Source organism: Struthio camelus, chromosome Z, assembly GCF_040807025.1.
Source record: "Struthio camelus isolate bStrCam1 chromosome Z, bStrCam1.hap1, whole genome shotgun sequence".
In the NCBI taxonomy this organism is placed as follows: domain Eukaryota; kingdom Metazoa; phylum Chordata; class Aves; order Struthioniformes; family Struthionidae; genus Struthio; species Struthio camelus.
Genome location: NC_090982.1, coordinates 88,502,456 through 88,523,779, shown reverse-complemented (window position 1 = coordinate 88,523,779; position 21,324 = coordinate 88,502,456). Strand labels below are relative to the sequence as shown.

Below are 21,324 nucleotides of genomic sequence, written 5' to 3'. Positions count from 1 at the left end.
CGCGGGAGGGGGCCTGAGTCGGCCCGGCCACGTTACCAAGGCAGAGCCATAACCGCCCTTCTTCTCCTCCTCCTCCTCCTCCGTCCTCCTCAGCCCCAGCCGCCCCGCCTCCGCCACGGCCCTCGGGAGCGAGCTCCTCCCAGCCCACCCGCCATGGCGGCTCCTCCTCCACGCTCAGCTTCCTCCTGCCCTCGACCAAGATGGCCTCCGCCCCCAGCTAAAATGGCCGATAGCCCCTCCCTTCCCCCCGCGCGGCGGCGGTGGCGGCGGCGGCAGCGGCGGGCTCCCTGCCCTCGACCAACATGGCGCTGGCGGCGCCGGGGCTGGGCGTGGAGGGAAGGGGGCGGAGCCTACCGTCAGGGCGGCGGGCGCGCCCGCGCCGTGCGGCGCCTGCGCCTGCGCCGAGCGGTGCATGCCGGGCGGCCGTTCGCGCCGTGACGCTGCACATCGCCAGGGCCGCCCGCCGCCACCGCCGCCCCGCCGCGCCGCCGAGGGGAGCCTGCGCCCGGCCCGGCCCGGCGAGGATGGTGGGCGTCAAGGTGATCGCCAACGACACCGAGTTCCAGCCCGAGCTCAGCGCCGCCGGCTCCCGCCTCGCCGTGGTGAAGTTCACCATGCGCGGGTGAGTGCCGCCTCGGCCCGCCGCCGCCGTGAGGCCCCGCTAGGCCGGGCCGGGCCGGGAGCGTACGCGTATTTGATGCCTGACTGTTAGGCGATGGTTTTGTTTTTTCTTTTGTTTGTAGGGCAACTTCATACCTCACTGTAGAGGTCTTGCCGATTTCTGCAGTTACTAATAATGCCAGTGCCTGTGCTCAGGAAAATGTTTTGGCTACAGCTAAGCTATTAGGTTCTACTTAAAGCAGTGCCTTGGTGTCTTCAGCATGTAGATGTCTACAGGTTTGCCTTGCTATGCTCCCATGGATTCATATCTCAAACAGGAGAGAATAGGAAGGGTGAATTAGACCTTGTTTGTGCTGTTCTACAGCTGCGCATGTTGGCATATTCACACAGAACTCTCTTGATTTAGGTGTAGCATACGTTGGGTGCTGTTGGATGGAATTTCTACTTTTTTTTTTAATGTTTCTTTTTTTTAACTGCTTCTTCCACAACAAGCTAAGTTGTAAGGTTATTCCTGTGTCAACATAGGCACATCTCTGCACCAAAGGTATGTTTGTTAACAATTACATATTTTTCACCCAAGTTGATGCAGTTATGCTGGCGGAAGTCAGGTCTATTATACTGTAGCTTAGTAAGTATTGCAGTAACTGGTAAGCAATTCTAGTAAATGAGTTTTACCATAATAAACCTTCAGTAGGAATCATAGAATTCTAATATGTTAGTATGAAGCATTTCAAGTCATCTATAGAGATTTTACTGTTGATAATATTTTCACAGGTGCTAACTTGGATCATTAGTACTACTTTTCTATTGAGAGAGTATTTTGCTGCTTTCAGGAAGAGCAGGCAACTGTGTGCCCTCAATAGTTACTTGTCTTAGCAGGATTTTGCTTTGCAGGGAAAGGTGCTAGAGCTAAACACGCTAGACAGAAAATGTGTAGTTAGTTTTAATTAATAGGTGCAGGTAATCATGTGATATTGAAACTGTCTAAGAAAGTGGGGATTAACACTTTGTGATGTGTTTCTAAATGTCGTTCTTAATTGTATCACCAGGATTACTCACCATCTGTCAGCCAGGTAGGAAGGTTATTTTGACGTGTACCAAGGAAAAGAACACAGACGTGCACGTTCTGTTTGGGGCAGGTGTTTTTAAGTTAACACCGTCTTTTTGTGAAACTTTGTTTTGTTTTCACAGATGTGGGCCTTGTTTAAGGATAGCTCCAGCTTTCAATGCCCTGAGTAACAAATATCCTCAGGCAACTTTTTTGGAGGTGGATGTACATCAGTGCCAGGTTGGTATTCAGAAACGTATTTTTAGCTAGGAAATTAGACCTTATAAGAGAAAGAGCAGATAATGAAGGAAAATTGTTCAGACAATATATCATAAGAGACTGCGGCTGTTATGAGTTTCGTGAATCGTGAACAGTTATATTGTAGAAGTCTACAAAATTAGGGTACATGCAAATATGTGAAAACCTACACTTATTTTAAAAAGTATTCTTGGAGTTACCGTTTTGATATCTTTCGTTTAAATAATGTACGGACAGTTTAATGGTTGCTGCTGCACGTACTATTTAGACAGTACAGCTAAGTGTGGAAGGTAGCACGAGTGTGAATTAAAAAGAGTAAGTTAAGTTTTTCTAAACAAATTCTAGCGTAATTATTGATCAAAATGAGAAACAATAAACTGATCTGATTAATAGGACTAGGTGTCTCTGAAATATTACTCAAAACTATTGTAACATACAGCAATGGTGCAAAGTGTCTTGAATTACTACAGATATTACTGATGATAATGGAGACAGATGAATATGAAATGGTAACATCATTTGTAAATGACACTGAATTATGCAAAGTTGTGGAAAAGCTACTATGGATGCATAACAAATATAAATAGAGGTAGAAATCAAACAGAAGTCACTGACGCTCACAGGCTGCAACTTCCTGGGAGTGATGTGGCTTGGGAGGGGGGAGGAGGAATACAGCTGTAAAGAAAAGCTTGTAAAATAGATGTGTTAAATGAAGCAGACCTCCACTTTCAAACAGACATTGCTTTTTGAGAACAAGGAAGTACAGTGACTTTTATGATGTACTAACAAATCTTTTTACAAGTTTATTCAAAGAATAGTCAAATACATAAAGAATTAGGAGAAACTGAAGAATTAATGTATTTTAAATTGGCAGTTGAGTTACAGCTGTTTATAAAATAGCAAATATTGTTTGTGACATTTGAGGTGACAAAGCTTGATTAACATGTAACATGTACATCCTTATCTAAGTGAAGCAAGTTAATGTTTCTGTCTAATATTAGTAATAGTCTGTTAGGTAACACTTGTAACTAATTTGTGCGTTCTAGGGAACAGCTGCTACCAATAATATATCAGCCACACCAACATTTCTGTTTTTTCGAAACAAAGTGCGAATCGACCAGTATCAAGGAGCAGATGCTGTAGGTTTAGAAGAAAAAATTAAACAGCACCTGGAGAATGACCCTGGAAACAATGAAGATACAGATATCCCAAAAGGATATGTATGCATCTCTTCTCTTAAAATTTTTTTGATGTTTACATAAATTTAACACATGAAAAATCTGTTGCTTTTTAAACATACCCTACCCTAGCCAAACAAATAATGCTGCTTCCACCAGAAACAATGCAAATTCCACCAGACTTTGGGAAGATCACCTCTCTGGGTTTCCTTTTTCAGACAAAATTAAAAATTCAAATATGTACATGTGTAACATGTACATATTAGTAAGCATTGTTGTAGCATTATAAAATGTATTAAGAGAAAAATAATGGTTAAAATAGTGAGTTTCATGTTTCATGAGGAAATTTCTGCTATGGTTGCTTATTCTGCTTCTTATCTGTGTCCATATCAGGCATCTCTGTCTACTCAAAACACTTTTTTTAAATGCAAAAATTTCCATGGGAAAATGACAGTCATACATAGCTGTCAAAAACCTTGGACAGTTTTGCTCTGGTTGTTCCCTAAGAAATCTCTGTTATTTATGTGGTGGTAGGTTGATGTGATTTTTTTTTTTTTCCCCCTCTTCTCTTGCTGTTCTTCCTTCCTACCCTTCCTTTAATCCTCTCCATCTCATCTCTTTTATCTCTTAAAACAACCCCCCCCCCCCAAACAACAACAAACCCCCAAACTTTGTTCTCTCTTCTTGATGCTTTTCAATGCTAAGGAAGTAATGGATGTAGCATATTGCAGCAGTGATAAAAATAGGATATGGATTTGTTTAAGTGGAAAAAAAAACAACTGCCTTTTTGCCAAAGGAATTAACCTTCGTAATAGTCTGGATCCATCTTGTCCTACAGCAGCTTGCCCTGAAATGGCATGCCTTTGGGGCAGTATTGTTAGATAAATGTTATCTTATTGTGCCTAATTTCTAATCTTTTCAAAAGTGAATGGTATTGCAAAAAGTTTTTTCAGATTCTTCCTCCTCTTAAAGAATTTAAGAGGATCTAGAATGTATAATGTAATACAAATCCATGAAAAAGATGATGTGCGTGGTCTGAGTGGCATACAAGAATTATCTTTTGTTGAATATGAACTTGCTTTCAAGTTAATGCTGAATGCATTTCATTTTTGTTTCTGCTGGGATACTGCGTGTAACTGTAGCGACTCGCTGATCAGGCGTTCAGAGAGTCGAAATTGTTTTACCTATTGTAGAAAACAGTTGCTTAGCATTATGATAGGTTCTGATTTCTGTTTGCTTGATCACCATAAATGTTCAATGATGTCAAGACAAATTCCTGCAGGATAGTGCTTGGAGAGATATTTAGCTAGCCACTGGGAAAATGAAACGTTTCATCAACGACAACTTATCAGGAACTTCTTTTTCTGTTTTGACAAGCTGAGGGTGTCTTTTCTTTTGAGATGTTAGTTGCTGATCCCTGTCAGGAAACCTAATAAAGTTTTAGTGGTTGGTAAATGTGCAAGATGATGATTCCTTTCTCCTTGTGTATCATTGCTTGCATTAATAAGAGTTTCTGAGATTTTTTTTTTTTCTTAATGTGAAAGCGTTAAATAACCAGTAGATATGAGTAACTGAAATGCACTTAAGTTTATGTGGAAGAAAAATAAGTTTAAAAAATGTTGACATTAAAAATGTGTAGTATTAACACATTGATATTTTATCTATATTTTTAACTCTTGTTAAAACTCTTGTTGTTTAACTTTTGAATTTTAAATTGGTCTTACATTCTGGCTTTCTCATTGGCACTTAGCTGAAATTGCTGAATTGTTAGTGAATGAACTACAAATGGAAAAGTGAGCACTCCTAAATGTATGTTAGCAAACTGGAAGGTTTTAAATCTTGCATCAAAGTCTCATTTAACCAACTTTAAGGCTTTCTCAAATTTTCTTCTGAGCATTTAAAAGAACCTTAAAGAAGCAGTATTTGTGAACAGATTTTCATGATGGCGTGATATGCCCGTGTTTTCTAGACAAATCAAAACTTTAAAGGGACACTTGGAAGTTTTGGTCAAAACTTCCATCACAGAGCAATCTGATTAGAAATATTTGGTGCGCCCAGGAAACTATTTGCGCTGCGTTCTGCATGTTTTCATGTTACCTCAAGGCAACTGTGCATTGCAAATCATAAGTATGTCTGACAGCTGTAGTAACAAACACATGTAAATGAGAACTGTAATGTGACAAAACACTTTCCTGGAGCTGTCATCTTAGGTGGCGTTCTCCAGGAAATCCTTGGTGTAATATTACTCCTTAAAATTAGAATGTCTATTGTTCTGACAGATATATAAACGCAGTTAGCTATGTGGTGTATTACATTTCATCTAAATCGTGTGTCACAGTTCACTGATGAACTAGTTGCTGTACAGTAGTGAGAACGTTAGTTTGCATTAGCAAAAATCTAGTGTGTTTGACTTAGCTGTGATGAGTTTCTGTAGAACCCAAAATCACGTTATTAAATGCAAAACTAGGTTTCTCTGGAGGTTAAGTATTCTGAATTCATAGCTAGTCATATCCTATCTGACAAATGCAAGCAGGATACAAATGCAGCTGAATGTTTCTCGTTTAAATAAACTGCAAGAGCACAGACCACTTGAATTTCTAGCAGTTCCACTGCTTGTTAACTATTTCACGGTATGCATTGCGCTTCATTTTGTGTGTGAACACTCACATAATTAAGGTGAAATCCAGTGTGGGAATGCCAAAAGGCAGAGGTTTTGCTTGTTACTTTTGCAGCCCAAAACACACTGCAAATCTTTTAAGTAAATGACAAATAGGTGAGGTTGGTGTGTATCTGCTTCTTTTAAGTTAGATTAGCATTGAGACGAATATAACGTCTCTTATTACAAATCAGTTTTGCAGTAGATGGCGTCTTACCCGTATGAATCGAGTCCTGAGTAAATTCAGGGCTATACAGAATTCCTGCTAGGCTCGTTTGAGTCAGTGGTGGGCTGAAATGCAGCTTTATTTTATGTTTGATCCAATCCTGACTGCCACTGGCTTCAAGAAAGTATCCTCCTCTTGCTCAGCTGCATGTTTCTTCTCCCGTCTTACCTTGAATCTTCTGAGCAGGCAAGATGAAAGCTAAGCCTCTCTTGGAATGCTAGGGGAGCACTAAGTGTTACTTTTTGTCCAGAGCAACAGAGTTGCTAGAGCAGTGGGATACAGGAAATGAGCTGTAGGATGGAGAAACTACAGTTCCCTCAGCAGCCTGTGTTTGGATTTAGTTATAGTGTCATGAAACCGCAGCCTGAGTTGTAGTACACGGTATTTTTCAAGCTCTTGTGTGGGGTTTTCTTTTAAAGGAGATGTATTATCCTTTGGGATCTAATATATCATGTCTATAAGAAGGCCTTTTTAGGTTTTCATACTTAAGGAAGTTCCTTTAGTTCTTACATTCAGACTGTTCCAAGACTCTACATCCTGATGTTGAGATAGTTTGTCTTCTGGCTTTAGGTCCTAAGATATGAAATACTCGATTTTAGCCCAGCTTATTATGCTTAAATCAGACTTGGTTTACTTCAGTTACTAGGCCAAAAATTCTAGCAATCTGGGGACTGATTTGGACTGTTCTACCTCTGCGGTAACATCACCTTTTAAAAGGTTGAAGCTTTACAGTGTGGACAGGGGCCGCTTTAACCTGCCAGTATGTGTCTATCAGAGGTTTTAGTTGGGCACTTTCTGAAAGAGCTCTGCAGTAAAGTCAGGTTGTTTACGGTGAATCAAATAGCTTCTATTTTCTGCTCTTCTGAGCTTTACCCAAATATATGGATAAAGGGTTGGGAAACTTAATTTCATAACATTAATTAGCGTACAGGGCCTTGTGGGGATGGAGCGGGGAGTGAAATGAGACTAGCTTTGCATATAGAGCCCAGTAACAGCTATAGTGAGAGTGTTTTAATTTACTCTGCAATAGATAGTATATTTTTGGGGAGGCCTATTTCTGGGTTTTCTGTTAAATTGATCATAGCTGCAAGTCTTGGTGTCAGTTTGTGATGTTGTGGTGTGAGGACTTAATGATGCTGTAGTCTTTGTTTACCAAAAGCGTATCTGAAAATTCTCCCTTTGCCCAATTTCTTCTGGATATAGTAAACTTGTGTTCCAGGGATGTGGGACTTTGAATATAGGGGAAAAACTTCAGTGAGTTACGAAAAGGATAAATTCAAGTACAGCCGTATCTGTAGCTTTTGTTTGAAAGCTCTTCTGATATGAACCTTGAGGTTTTATGTGTTTTGCTTTTGTTTCTAATGTTTTGAATGAAGAATTCCATTAATTCAGACGTTTTCTAATCCCAAGACAGTTGATGGCACAGGTCTTACGCACCCAGCAATGCTCTTGTTTTTACTTTCAGATGGATTTAATGCCATTTATCAATAAAGCTGGCTGTGAATGTCTTAACGAAAGTGATGAGCATGGCTTTGATAATTGTTTACGTAAAGACGCTACCTACCTGGAATCAGACTGTGATGAGCAGGTACAGTAGATGCTTATGTTTCTAAGTCAGATATTTTCAGTGATGGTCTGGTCTACAGACATTTTTTCTGAAGAATTTGTCTTTATATCCTTATGATAATGTAAGTAATGGATGGTAGTAGGATAGAAGCAAGATTTACATGCAGAGGTTGCTATAACATTTCCAGTTTTCCATCCCTTTATATATAAATAATTTCCAAGCAGCATAGCATGTGCTGATGCTTTAAAGCGACAGACTCGTGTGTGTGGAATATAGTGAATGTAAATAACTGGTTCTGTTTCAAAGCTCAGACTTATTTCTGATTAACTATTGTGCTATTTCATTATGAATGAATAGGATAGTATTTAACACCACCTTTTTCCTCCACAGCTACTTATTACTGTAGCTTTTAGTCAACCTGTCAAGCTTTATTCTATGAAACTTCAGGGGCCAGATAACGGTGAGTAAAGTGTGTCTATTCAATCATATTCCAAATCAGAGCTTTGTCTGCATCTAACTGAAATTCCTAAAAGTGAAACTGTTGTTCCTGGAACCTTTTGCCCTCAGCAAATCCTGCAATAGCTTCAGTAAAATTGGTGTAAATGAATTGGATAATAACGGTCTTGCATTGATGTTATGCTGACTTGGTACTTCAGTATTTGCTGTGACGCAAATATAAATATTTACTATATTTTGACTTCCTGCAAGGAGAAACCTATGATTAATTGAAGAGTTAAATGTGAGACCTACTAAAAAGTCTAGCATAACTAGCATAATGCAAAGCTATATAAAATGTTCAGGTGTTATATGACAAAGTAAAGTTGTTAGTTTCAAAAATTTTTTTAATTGCATTTCTTCTGTGAAACTCTGTCGCGTAAGCATAGGCGGGTGGTGCACCTGCAGATATTCTACAATATCCAGGGTGTCACTTTAGGATTGGCAGATGAAAGTATTGGAACTATAGAAGACTTCTAGAGTGGTAGCTAGAGACTATGGGATCTGCAAGGGCTTCTCAAACAGCATTTAAAAAAACTTGCTTAAGCAACTGAATCCCACATGTTGCATTTTTAAAGTCACTAATTTATTTTAACGCAGGGCAAGGTCCAAAGTACATAAAAATTTTTATTAACCTTCCTCGATCTATGGATTTTGAGGAAGCAGAACGAAGCGAACCAACTCAAGCCCTGGAGCTAACACCAGAGGATATTAAAGAAGATGGTATTGTCCAGCTTCGCTATGTAAAATTTCAGAATGTTAACAGTGTAACTGTAAGTAAAACTTCCGTTCTGAGATCTGTGTCGGCTGAGGACTTCATAGCTTTTTAAAACGCCGTGCATGTTTGTTTGATTGCAAACATTCTTAGTTGCTCTCAACTGGTTGCATGCTGCATGTTCATACTAAACATAGATTTGTTTGAATTTCAGGTGAGACAAGGTCATGCACGTGCAATGTATGTTTTGGCCTATGTGACATAAGGTTTACTTTCATCTCTTCATGAGCTAGTATGCTGTTTAGCACAATGTTTTTACTAACACACCTTCTTGAGAGGCATCTTATCTTTGTTTGAAGAGTTCAGGAGTCAAGAAATCCTGTTTTTTTTTCAGTAGTCTGATTACTGAAATGAGACAGCTATTCCCCTCCTGAGTATCAAATGAGGTATTTACTCTGACTTTAAACTCAGTACCTGGTCCCTCTGAGGGATTTTCGATGCTATAATCAAATCTCTTTTGTCTTTTAATGAGTTTTCAAATTATTTAGCTGTGAGATACTTTCTGCACATTTCGCATAGTTTTTGTGCCTCTTAAAAGCAGGTTCAGTTTCTCATCTTCCATTTTAAAAATATGGGTTCTAGTACAATATGTGCTAGGACTAAAAAGGTGCTGGACTTGATTCATGCTGGCGTTGTCCTGGTACTGCATGAGCACTGTTTCCTCTAGTATTGTGTTGTCCTGCATGACCCCTGACTTCTGTTCTAAGAAAATGCTCTACATGATGTGAACTGGACTGCATTTTAGATCAGTTGCCCACTTTCACGTTTAGCATGTTTTACTGATAATTATTTTAAATGTAATGGTTGGTGAATCTAAGTAACTCCTTTCCAAGTCTGTTGTGTCCATGAAGCTACCTTTACAATCTAGATGACAACTTTAACCTCCCCCAAATTAAGTGGGGATCTGTCAACAGGCTTATGTTCCACAAAGCTGTGCTGACAAGTACAAGTTATGTATTTGTTCTTCAAGAAAATCCTGTGTCAGCTTTATACAGGCTGATGTACAAGTGCCAGACAAATGATAACGTGATTAACGAGATGTTCCACTTTTTTGCGCTCTTTGGATGTGGACACCACAGTAGCACTCTCCTAGTTTCCTGGCTAAACCTGAACGCTGTATTTAAGACTTCCTAAAAATGAGAAGGCTGGACATCTCGTCAGCCTTCCGGCTTTCCAGTGCAGGTTAAGAAATTCTACTCACTTAGTGTCCTACTGATAAAAATCTTCTGTTTAGTTCCTAATAAGCTGGAGGAGATACAACTGTCACATGCGTAAATTGTTTTGCTTTTCTTCCAAGTATAATCAGAAATATTTATTGAACACTTCCATGTCGGTAGTGGCAGCTTCATACCTTATATATATACATAGCTGCTAAGTTTCTTTGGCTCCTAACCTAGTTAGCTTATCTGTTTTTAGTTATTAATTCTATACATATTTCTAATTCATATGGTCTAAGTATGTTTTTTCTCTCTTTTTGTGTTTCTCTTCACTACTACTTCTTCAGTGGTGTTTGCCACTGAATCAGCAAAGATGTTTAGTCTTTGTCTCCTTATTTACTTTTAATATTGCTTCTGAGACAGAATTTCACTAAACAAATGGCAGGTCACATTCTCTGTTCAACAGGTTGGTTACTGACATGCTCTTCTCTTTTTTTCCTGTTCAAAAAGTACTTTTTCTGTGATGCTTTTCAGTACTTCAACCCTGACTTGCCATGCATCCCCTTTTTATAGGAAAATACATGGTCTTCCAACTGTAGTGAAAAGTTACTTGAAGAGGAGTGAATGTCTGTACTGGTTTAGATCAGCCATCCGTCTAGCTTATCATATGTATTCAAGCATCCCATGTTGCCACAAAAAATATGTAAATACAGGGCAAGCATTTAGTGATATGTACCCTCAACATTTGGTGGTCTGCAGCACAGACAATTTCTGAGACAGGAATGACATCTTAGCAGTTATTGCTATTGCTTGTGGAATGGGCTTGCGATGCATGCCTTCCCTTGCCCATCTGTTGTCCTCCCTCTCCTTTCTCTTTTCTTTGCTGCTGACCCAACTACCTGCTGCCTTCCTCATTCCTCCTTTCCCCATGCTCACAATAAAGTGTGGAGAGATCCACAAACATCTCATTGCTCTTCTGAGTCCAGGTTCCTTACTACTAATACTTCATGCAAAAAAATGTCATTTGTCTGCTTGCTAAAGTGTAGTGGTTCCGGCGTTAACTAAGGACTGACCTAATCTATTTTTAATTCCTTAATTTGCACTTCAAAAGAAGGTTGGTATTTCTTGAAACCTTGAAATAACATCATAGATTGAATATTCATGGTGAAAAACACGTAATTATAAAGGCATTGCAATGAAGTTTGTTTATGAGTAGTCCTGTGGGTTTCAGCAAACATAGTTAAATCAATATTTAACTTCATTTGAAATCAGAATAAAGTGAATAGTGAATTTTGACTTCTTAAATCCAAAGTTTTTCATTTGCTGTGTGAGGTCTCAGATTAGAAGTGGAAACTGGGGAAAACCCAAGAAATATATTTTTTTCCCTTAACAAATTTCTTCAAAAGTAGTAGTATCCTATATAATTATTTAAAGTAAGTGGACAACAGTGTCTCTGAAGGATAACAAGGTATTTCTAAATGAAAGCCTTGTTTGGTTAGTTCAAAAATTTGGGGAGCCTAATAGATTTTATGCATTAATTGAGAAATGGACTTTTTACTTAACTCTTGCATTTTGGATTTTTTTTTAGTTATTTGTCCAGTCCAATCATGGTGATGAAGAGACAACAAGAATTACGTACTTCACATTTATTGGAACTCCAGTCCAAGCAACAAATATGAATGACTTCAAGAGAGTGAGTTCGTGGTTTTTTTTTTTTTTTTTTTTTTTATTTCAATCTTTTAAACCTTTTAAACCTATTTGAAAATGGGCTGCCTGAACAAATGCAATTGGCTGTTACTCTAATTTCACAATTTAAGGTAAGGTAGGTTTGGCATCCAAAACAATACATCTTCCTTTATTTTAAAGATCTTTTGACTTGCTTGCAGGTTCTTTATTCATCAACTTGGTAAAAATAACTGGTAAGAATGGCTGTAACAAGTATTTGTAACCTGAAGGTCCCTCAATTTTGTACGCTGTAGATAATGTTTTTTTTACAGCTTTGAGATTTATGCCTTGATTTTTGAAGCTTGTGTTCTGGTGTTCAGGAAGTAGAGAAGCAAGCGCGCAGACAAAATAGACTTCTTTTAATTTTTGCTGTGGTGAAGGATTTTTGTCCATGGGGCAACTTTAAGTAACTGGGAAGATCTGAAAAATACTTGGTCACAAGGTATTTTTAAAACACATCTCTCCTTGTTTAAAAGGAAATGAAGAAGAGGCAAACAACTTGTTATAGTATGACTTAGACCCACTAGCTCCTAACAGCAAGGTGCTCTCAATTCCTTTTGATTTTTGAGAATGTGAAATGGGTTTGGAAGTACTGAAACTTTTAAAGCTACTTACAGCTTCTGGGAAATTTAATGCAAATATTTTAAAATGTACTGCTTTAAAACTTACTAAATTACTAGTCCTTTTACAGAGGCAGATACGACTGTAACACTATCTCTGCTAAGCTACTATGTAGGCAACAATAACACTGAAAGCACCACAGAACAACTTATGCCAACTGCCTAAAACTTCAAGAGGTTAAAAACACTAACATTTGCCAACATTTCATGTACTTGAAATTTTTTTTTAACGTCCAAACTTGATGTTAAAAATTTCTACGTGTACAACTTCAGGATCTTTGCAGATCGTAATTAAGTTAATAGAAGTTAAACAGATTTTGTTGCGTTTCCCTGAAACCTGAAGAGAAGTCACTAAAAAAGTTGCTCTAGTGTACTAAAATCAATTGGATATCAGTTCTAGACCTTTTTAATGCGGCACCCATTCACTCAAAACTAGAAACGTGTTAATTCATTTACAGTATACTTACTTGTTTTGATTTTTGTTTTGTACTGCTATTTTGTAACTACTTTTGTTAGTAGGGCGTCTCCCTCTGACTTATGCGGTTACTATTTTAACATCTCATCATTAACGTGCAGTACATCCTGGTATTGTTGCAGGGCGAGGGGAAACAAGTGCATTCTTTAAACCCAACCTTGTATTTATCAGTAAAAACATATCTGAACAGTCTTGACTAGGGAGTACTTTGTCAAGGAATTTAAAGTTTTCTGGAATGTTGCGCGGGGTTGAAACCTTGAGCCTCCATGACGTGTGTTCTCCTATGATGGTTTAAGTTGCGTGGACACAGACATACGTGGTGGATGTGGTTCTGCTCAGTACTGTCAGTGCTGCCTTAGCCTAAAGCTCACTGCTGTGTAACAGCCTGAAGTCCAGTCAGTGTGTTTTTGGCCAGTAGGGTTTTTTAATTCACACATGTGGTTCTGATTCTATGTCTTTATAGAGTGGTACGAGAACTTAAATAGTGTGGGTCTCCAGGCCTCAGCATCTCTGCCTACTCTAGTTTGAGGGAACGTCTAAATCTTTTGGTTCTAGATGCAGTGTGGATGCTTGGAAGCTGGCTATATAGCCTGGTAAGTGCCAGTTACAGTTTCAGCTTCCTTAAAGTTCACAGGTGAATCTCTTAGCACCATCAGGGAATATGCCCATCTATCTTGTGACATGCATTTAATTAGGGGGGAGGGGAACAAACCTGTGAAAGCTAAATATACCAAACAGTAACACAGGGCTAACATTGCAACCTTAACATCAGGATGGTAAGGAGCTTGTCAGAACTGGTTTAAATAGGAGTGTTGCCTACCTTACTGGGTTAAGAAGTAGCTAACTGTGTCTCTGTTCAGATACTTGTAGACACTATATGTAATATTCCTATTTTGCTTCCTGAACATGTAGTTTTAATATTAGGCTGTTAAAATATTTTATCATAACAAATGGGATGTGTAGTCTGGCAGAGTTACAGTGCTCTTAGGAATTTTAACTTTTGTTTCCCGTCTTCCAATGATCCTGTCAGCTACGAAACCTTAATATAGCGTTGGGCATTAATTATTTTTAGGTCTGTAGATTAACTGGGAAACCTTATTTTTCTTTTCATCTCCTTGAGTAGTTACCCACACTACTCCTCACCACTTTCATCTATCTCACTGCCTCATCTCAGTCTGTCTCTCTACTGCTCCATATTTCTCTTCTCATTATGGTAGAAATTGTACTACAACATGATTAACAACATAGGGGAATTTTTTTTCTCCTTGAATTTGAGTTTTTGAAAAGTGTTTGTGTAAGAATCAGTTAATTATCTTATTTGAAGGGCCTGAATTAAGAAGTGAACGTGAACATGATTTCACTTATGTTCTCACGATGCATCTCATCACTACTCAGTTGACTGTACGTGTGCAGTTTTAAAGTAAAAAGCCAATGGTTTAAACTACTTCTACTGAGGATCAGGCTAATGTATTTTGCTTCCCAGCTGAGGTGGGATCTGAATGCATCCCTTCTTATGGCAGCTCCCAGCTCAGCAGTTGATTATCAAGATGCATAACTGAAGCACTCTTGTCCTCCAGACAGTCAAGGAAAATCGTATTTGCTTGTGTGGTGCTCTGTTAGCACCAACTGGCTGTAAGAAAAAACACCTCCTCTTGATCAGGAAGTCAGTTCATGCATTTTAATATAAATGAGGTATTATTTCCAGTATTGAGACTATCGAATGTGAAGCTGAATTTCATCTACTGTGAGTAATAGCAGAAGTGCTAAGCAGGTCTAGTTAAGGTCCTTCAGTAGTAGTTTTTGCCTCAAGTTAATTTTGACATGTATGTAGTTGCTATCGCTGGATTCAGTGAATAAGGTTGCAAAAAGCTACTTTTAAACTTTTTTTATACACTGTGTGTAGTCTACTCCTTTCACAGCTTGGGTTTTAACATCTGGGGAGGAGGAAAGTTTTGGGAATTTCCGTAACATTCCAGGAGCAGAGAAGGGGGAAACAACAAAAATAGTATCTTACATGGAAATGGCTGCTGTGCGGTGAGTTAAGCGTACAGAGTAGTGGGGAGAGATCTAAGATCTTTGTCCTATTTAAATGAAGGAGTCCTAAACAGCAGAAGACTCTTTTGAATTTTACATTGCCATGCATATTTAATATCTTCTGAAATGCTTTTGGAAAAACTTGTTTTGAAGGCATATGGTTTTCATTTTTTAAAAAAAAAAGAGAGGGGAGGGGTTATCCTTAACACTAGAAACATTTCTCCTGTTTCTTGGCCACCTAGAGCCTGATTTAAGACACAAGTTATAACGCAAATTACTTTACTACCGTAAAGTAGTAGACTGCCTTTGAGATTGTCTTTTGCTCAAAGACAATTCTTAATCAAATTACTAAGTTGGGCAGGCCACTGAAAGTATTGAGTAAAGGCACAAGGTGTGTGTGTGTGATTCCTCCCTCCCCCACCCCCCATAGACTGATAATTCAGTCTTAGGTAGATTCCTGTGAATCTTGTGGTTAATTTCTAGACATACTTTTATTTGTTTTAGAAGAGCATGGCAACTCTTAATTGATGTTCAGTAAGATTTTTATGTCTGGTATTAACAAATACAATGGATGTTGCTGCTCAGTTCTGAGGTGGGGGCACAGATGAATGTGGACAGGTTGTGGGGTGTCTTTGTCCCCTCTTGAATGATGGCTTTCTTTTACTCAAAACTGCCTATTTGCACTCTGTGCTGCTTCTCTTTTTCTTGTAACGTTTTGTTTGTTTGTTTTTCAGCTTAACTTCCCATCCCTAAAGAACTAAAAATGCAGAAGAAATTAAAAAAGTAATAATAAGATTGATCTGGTCTGGTGCTACTCCCTCTCTTGCTCCCTGTGCTCATCTAGCATGTCTTTCACCCTTTCCACAATCTCAGCACTGATGCGAGAGCCTTCTTCTCTGCACCTTCTGCCATCCGGAACAGCCTTCTCTACCTTCTGACTCATCAATTCATCTTTTTCCAAATCTCACTTTAAACACTTACCTCTTCCTTTCAGTCTTACCAAATTTTTCTGTCTTCTCATACTCCTAACTAGACACTTTAAAGGCATACCGTAAAACACTTTTACACGCTGTTTTCTGTAACTCATTCTTCAGTCTGTATTGAATTTTGTTAAGCTGTTTGAAATGGTTTGTGGAATGCTTTACCAAGGATTGGGTTTTTTTGTTTGTTTGTTTTTAATATCTTATTAGGGCTTAGCCACCCGTCTTTGGTGTAGGATCCTTCAATAAGTACCACGCAAGCCATAATGTTAGGGCAGCAAAGCACTCTCAATTGTCCCACGAGTAGTAGCGCTGGGCACCTCCTTGCTGCAGACACAGTGAGTGAGGTGAACCTTTGTGCAGGACCTGCTGAGGGTTCTCCAGCAGCATCTAATTTTAGTTGTTTGGCCCCTTTAAATAAAAAGAAACTAAACTTTAAGGAGCAATCTGCTCTAGAATGCTCAGTGGTAAAATGATGTTTCCAGTCCTACCGTTTATGAGGAACCAATGGGTGGCTTGTGTTTTTTTTGTTTTTTCTGTTTTGTTGTTTTGTTTTTGTTGTCACTGTCAGGCTTGTGGACTGATGCTTGGGGAAGTGCATTTAAGAAAAGCATCAAAACTTTCTTGTACTTTGTCAGAATTGCAAGCTGTTATCAGTGTCTTAGGGCATACTAAATGCTGGTTCCTCCTGTAAACAGAAGGAAGATGAATTTATTTCTGAGCAAAGAATAGAGATAACTTTTTCAGTTTAAGTTTATGTAGGCATTTTCTGTTTGGGAAGGTGGAGTGGGGTGATCAGAAAATGAGCTGCTTTGACCTCTGGTGACAAAATATCCATATCAGCATGATTAATTTTTACAGATAATACACATGGGCGAGTTGTCAATTTCCACCACAGACTGGTATAGCAATACTTTTCATTGATGTTGAACACTTGCTAACATCTAATCTTTAATGTGTTAATTGTTTTTGCTTAATCTGAACACAGTTTGCTTTTGAAACACCTGAAGAATAAATATTGCTCCATGTCAAGTTTAACTGTATTTTTAACTTGATTAATTGAATCTTAATGCAAGTGATTGGACTTCTGATTTTTTTTTTTCCTTCCTCATGTTGTCAAATTGGAATTTTCCTGACCCTAAGCATTAGGTTAAATTTATGCCTTGGTGAAAATGCTCCTGGTTAAGGGCTCTGTACAGGTGAAAACTGTCTTTAAAAGTGCTTTTCGTCAATAGATCTCAATTACTTTGCAAAGGTGAGAACTGAGATCACCAACAGCAGCTGAACAATGGAAAACTTTCCCTCTTGAATTTTGATAAGAATCAGAGAAAGGGGAAGGATCAGTAAGAGTACTTCCAGTGGGTCCATGAGGCTTGCGTAGTTAGGGTTGTTTTTTGGGTGTCTCCCCCACCGTGCCCTAGTCTTTCAGTATTGACTGTATGAATCTTGTGTGGTATATTGTCACTTACCTGCAGAGGAAATTAATCCTTAACACATTTTGCCATATGAATCAATTTGTTAGAATACAAGGAACGTCTTACTCCTCAGATTTCAGCATTATTATGAGTAGCAATGGGAAATTCTATGTTCCGTTAGTGTACGTCCTCAAATGTCTGTTCCGGCTAATTCTGACAGCACCTTGTCAGATAGGTAAGTGCTACTCTCTATTTAGATGGAAATGAATTGGGAATCAGTGCCTTGCCCAAGGTCTCCCTTGCAATTCTCAAGCTTAAATTTAAAAACTTTCTTTATAGTTTGATTTGACCTAAATGGGTCTTTTCTATGGTCTCCAAGAGCACAGAATTAAGCCTAAACCTTTTCTGAAGTGTGACTAAAATGGCATTACTTTCTGCCCCATGTCTTGTGTTCAGTTATCTTAATGAAGGGGACAGGATACCCTTCCTGTATGAACTATATTAATTTTAAATTGTAAACCTGCATGGCCACAGGTAGAGTGATAGAGTTGTATTTGCTGTTGGCGGGCAAGCCTGCTCACCAAAGTTTGATGGCAGTGGTGGTCCTTTCTGGAAAGCAAAGTACCAAACTGACTCTGATTCCAGGTGGAATTCACAGAATTGGGGGCTGGAAGGAGCCTTGGTAAGGAATATTGCTTTGACAAGGAAGTTACTGAAAAGCAAGTGACTCCTAGATTTCTTTTTAGGCTTAAACTGCATTATAAGGTAAATGTTCTCAGTGAGGTAGGTAGCAAGGGCACGAGGCCAAGGGAAATGAACAGACTTAAATTTGAGCACCCAGTGGTCCTCCTCCCCTTCTAGTATTTTATGTAGCACATTAAGGTTGGATGTGTGGTATGTAACTTACGTATATTCTTAATAGTGTGGGCTGTTCTGTTGCTGTTACTGTCTCCTAACTCCTCTCAAAATGAGATTGATGCTTTGCTAGCTGGATTAATGCTGAAGGTGGGAGTTCCTTGTGTCTCCCACATCCCTCTTAATTCTTTAGAGGGGTTTACAGCTCCTTCTTCTGCAGGTGCTACAATGCATGCTTAAATGCATTAATTTAGTTGCGAATCCAGTAGCTCTTATTTGTATCAAGGCTTACTTTAAAAAAAAAAAAAATTTGGCAAGACGTTTTCAGTTAAACATTCATAATTATTTTCTGATTTGTGTTTTTCTTTTATCAGGTAGTTGGCAAAAAAGGAGAGAGCCACTAGGATGCTAAAGACACTGGAAGGCCTTATAGCAATCAGATGAGATCTTCACTTTTATCTACGACTCCTGGATAATTGCTTGACCATAGCCAGAGACTGTCAATCTGTTTCGATTAATAACATTACCAATAAATCATTGCTTTTGTTGAGATGGAGTTTCTCTAGTGTGTTTCTGTTGTAATCCTGGTACATGTATTTGTAAATAAAATTCATTACTTTTGCCAAGTTTAATTTTGTTATTCTAGCAACTGTGGCTCTTTCATTGTTCCATTTAAACTTCAAAACTAGACTGGCTTATCTTAAGAAACAGAAGTCATAATGTAGCTTGCATTTGTTTAAGGAGTTTAAAATATCAAATATAAATTAAAAAGATGGCTTGTTCACGGGCCTTTTAAAAATAAAATTCAGAGCTGCTTTGTTATAAGACTGGGTGAAATTAGGATCATTGCCCCCACAAAATAAAGTTCTCAGACAGGAATAACTTCACCCATTCTGGAAGTCCCTGCCCCCTTCTTAAAAGCATAGGATGAGGAAGCATATTTTAAGTTTCTGCTCCATTAACTTGCAGATTTGTTGCAGACAGCATGCTGGTATAAGCTTTTCAGCATTGAGAACTCTTGAGTCTTTTGGAAAATTTTGTTTGTTTAACGTCGTTAAAAAATACTGATCTTGTTTCCCAGGCAGACTCTAGCAAGCTGTGCAGTTATGGGGATGAATAAACATCTGTGCCCCCCCGCCCCCCCAAATTTTAATTCCTTATTTCTTTTATTGGGTTTTTTCCTTTCTCTGCATCTTGATAAGGAAGTGCTTACTGTAAATATTAGTTTCACATCTTAATTGGAATTCCTATGCTGCTTTGGTACATTTTCTTGGAAATGTGCCCTAGGTAATTTTAATAAATTGGGCATTGATCAGCACCATATATAATACTATATAAATTCCCAGTAAAATTTACTAAGTATTTTAATTGACATAATTAATTTCTTTGTAAAGTTAAATTTGTTACATTTGTAATTACTATAAATCCCGCTAAGGCTTAAATCCTGTCCTAATTGGCATTCCTTCCTTAAACACAGTAGGGTCCTTCTTTTGTGGCTTGGCAGATTTGTACGTTAATACCAAGTTAACTTTCTGTTAGCATCACTATTTCCCCCCAACAGAAAACTGGAGATTGCCTCACAAAAAGAATGTTTTTCTAGACACTCTTTTTACTACATCGCTACAAACGCCAGTGTACTCATCTACCTGTATGCTTGCATCTAAGGGCATGTGATGACGACTTGATTTCTTTCCTACTTCCTTAATGGTTTGCTTCAGTGGGGGATATAAGGCATGTACGGCACTGTATATAGAATATAAAATCATTTTTAAATAATTGTGGGCAATATGAATAACTGTTCCTGTTTATAATTTTGTACACTAACTACCGTTTGGGTTATTGTTTAAGTGCCTCATCTTAAGTATTGCTTACCTCATAATATTTATACCAGAGGGAATTTGATAACTCAGCGATTCTCATCTTTGTAAAAGATTAGTCAAATTTATATTGTTTATGAGATCTTGTGATTCCATTGGTTGCATGATGCATACCTTCCATAATGATACTATGTGAATAGATTTAAATAAATGTTTAGAGGTAACTGTTACATGTTTCCCTTAATGGAAAGGGGTAAAATTATGCACAAGAAGCCTAAAATAACGAAACTGAAGTTATGATGTGGTACTGTCCAAATGATGTTACCTTTAAATAATGTTCCCAGGTGTGCATGCATCTATCTCCTTCACGACCCGAACGCATGCAATGCAAGTGCTCATGTTACTGAGTTCATTTCTTAATGGAGAAGTTAATGTTGAGTTACCCGTTTCATAGTTTAACAGGATTCCCGAAAGGGAAGCCATAATGCTTCTTGTAATCAAATGATTCAAAGGCTGTGCCCGTAAATTAAAATTTATTGCTAATCCAAGTTACAGATTACTAACGTTCACTGCCTTTAGTTTAAATCTTTTTTTTTGCTCTGTTTGCTCTTTTTATGGACATATGTGTATTCACACCCGTGCACACTGTAACTGATGTTGTTTGAAGGTAAGAAGGTGGAATAAGCTGCTATACTGCTCAGAAATGTTACTGAGGTGAGGTGTGTGTAAAAATCAGGTGTACAGACTTGGATGCATAAGCAAGGTCTGGCATAGCTTTACAAGCAGTCTTATCCCTTTCTCCCTCTTCACCCTCCTACCCTTGCTATATTGTTTTAAGCAAAGGTTGATCTATTGAACTTGTAGTGAAATACTGAGTTTAGTGAAAATTCATAGGTAGGTATCTATTTTGTAGCAAGCATCCTAGCTTGATCTGTTAGCTTAAAAGATACTTTCTTAGCTGGGACCTTTTCTCACTTCCTTCAGAGATGGTGAAGCTGGTGTTGAGAGGATTGTCTTGCTTAGTTTATTTTAAGTGCCAAAAGGCTCTTTAGATCATCTAATCCTGGAGTTTCTACAGACTGACTTGTATCGATGGCTAGGCTATCGGGCTGGGGGCTGCATATAGTAATTTTTGTGGTGTGATTCCATAGAATATCACAGTTTAAAACACTCCTATGTGGATGCATTAAAATACTGAGAAGGGGTATTTGAATTGCTGGTAGGTATTGTATGTTAGGAGCCTGTGATGGGGGCTTGTCTTAAGAGCATCCTTTATTTTAGTTCTGTGTTGAGATTAATAAGTGTATGTTACCAGAAAACTGCTGGACTTGATCTAAAGACTGCTAGACAGCAAATACAGCACTAGAGAAGTTATTTAGATGTTATAGTCCTCATTGTTTTTATTTCTGATACGAGTTTTAG

At 38.4% G+C, this 21,324-nt stretch overlaps 1 protein-coding gene across 1 annotated transcript; it reads left to right on the top strand.

Moving 5' to 3' along the window:
* The first annotated feature begins 387 nt into the window (after window positions 1–387).
* On the top strand, window positions 388–18,635 carry LOC104138519 (thioredoxin-like protein 1). Its single transcript, XM_009666161.2, has 8 exons — window positions 388–622; window positions 1,813–1,909; window positions 2,974–3,147; window positions 7,453–7,575; window positions 7,945–8,014; window positions 8,650–8,822; window positions 11,570–11,674; window positions 18,460–18,635. The coding sequence occupies exons 1-8, from the start codon at window positions 525–527 to the stop codon at window positions 18,487–18,489; spliced, it is 870 nt and encodes a 289-aa protein (XP_009664456.2). The 5' UTR covers window positions 388–524; the 3' UTR covers window positions 18,490–18,635.
* Window positions 18,636–21,324: the final 2,689 nt, after the last annotated feature.

What these genes read in the sequence shown, in the direction of transcription:
- LOC104138519 (XM_009666161.2), top strand. Translation starts at nt 525, where the DNA reads ATGGTGGGCGTCAAGGTGATCGCCAACGACACCGAGTTCCAGCCCGAG. An exon ending in AATCAGACTGTGATGAGCAG is followed by an intron (nt 7,576 to 7,944) that starts GTACAGTAGATG and finishes TTTCCTCCACAG; the next exon opens with CTACTTATTACTGTAGCTTT. An exon ending in AGAATGTTAACAGTGTAACT is followed by an intron (nt 8,823 to 11,569) that starts GTAAGTAAAACT and finishes ATTTTTTTTTAG; the next exon opens with TTATTTGTCCAGTCCAATCA.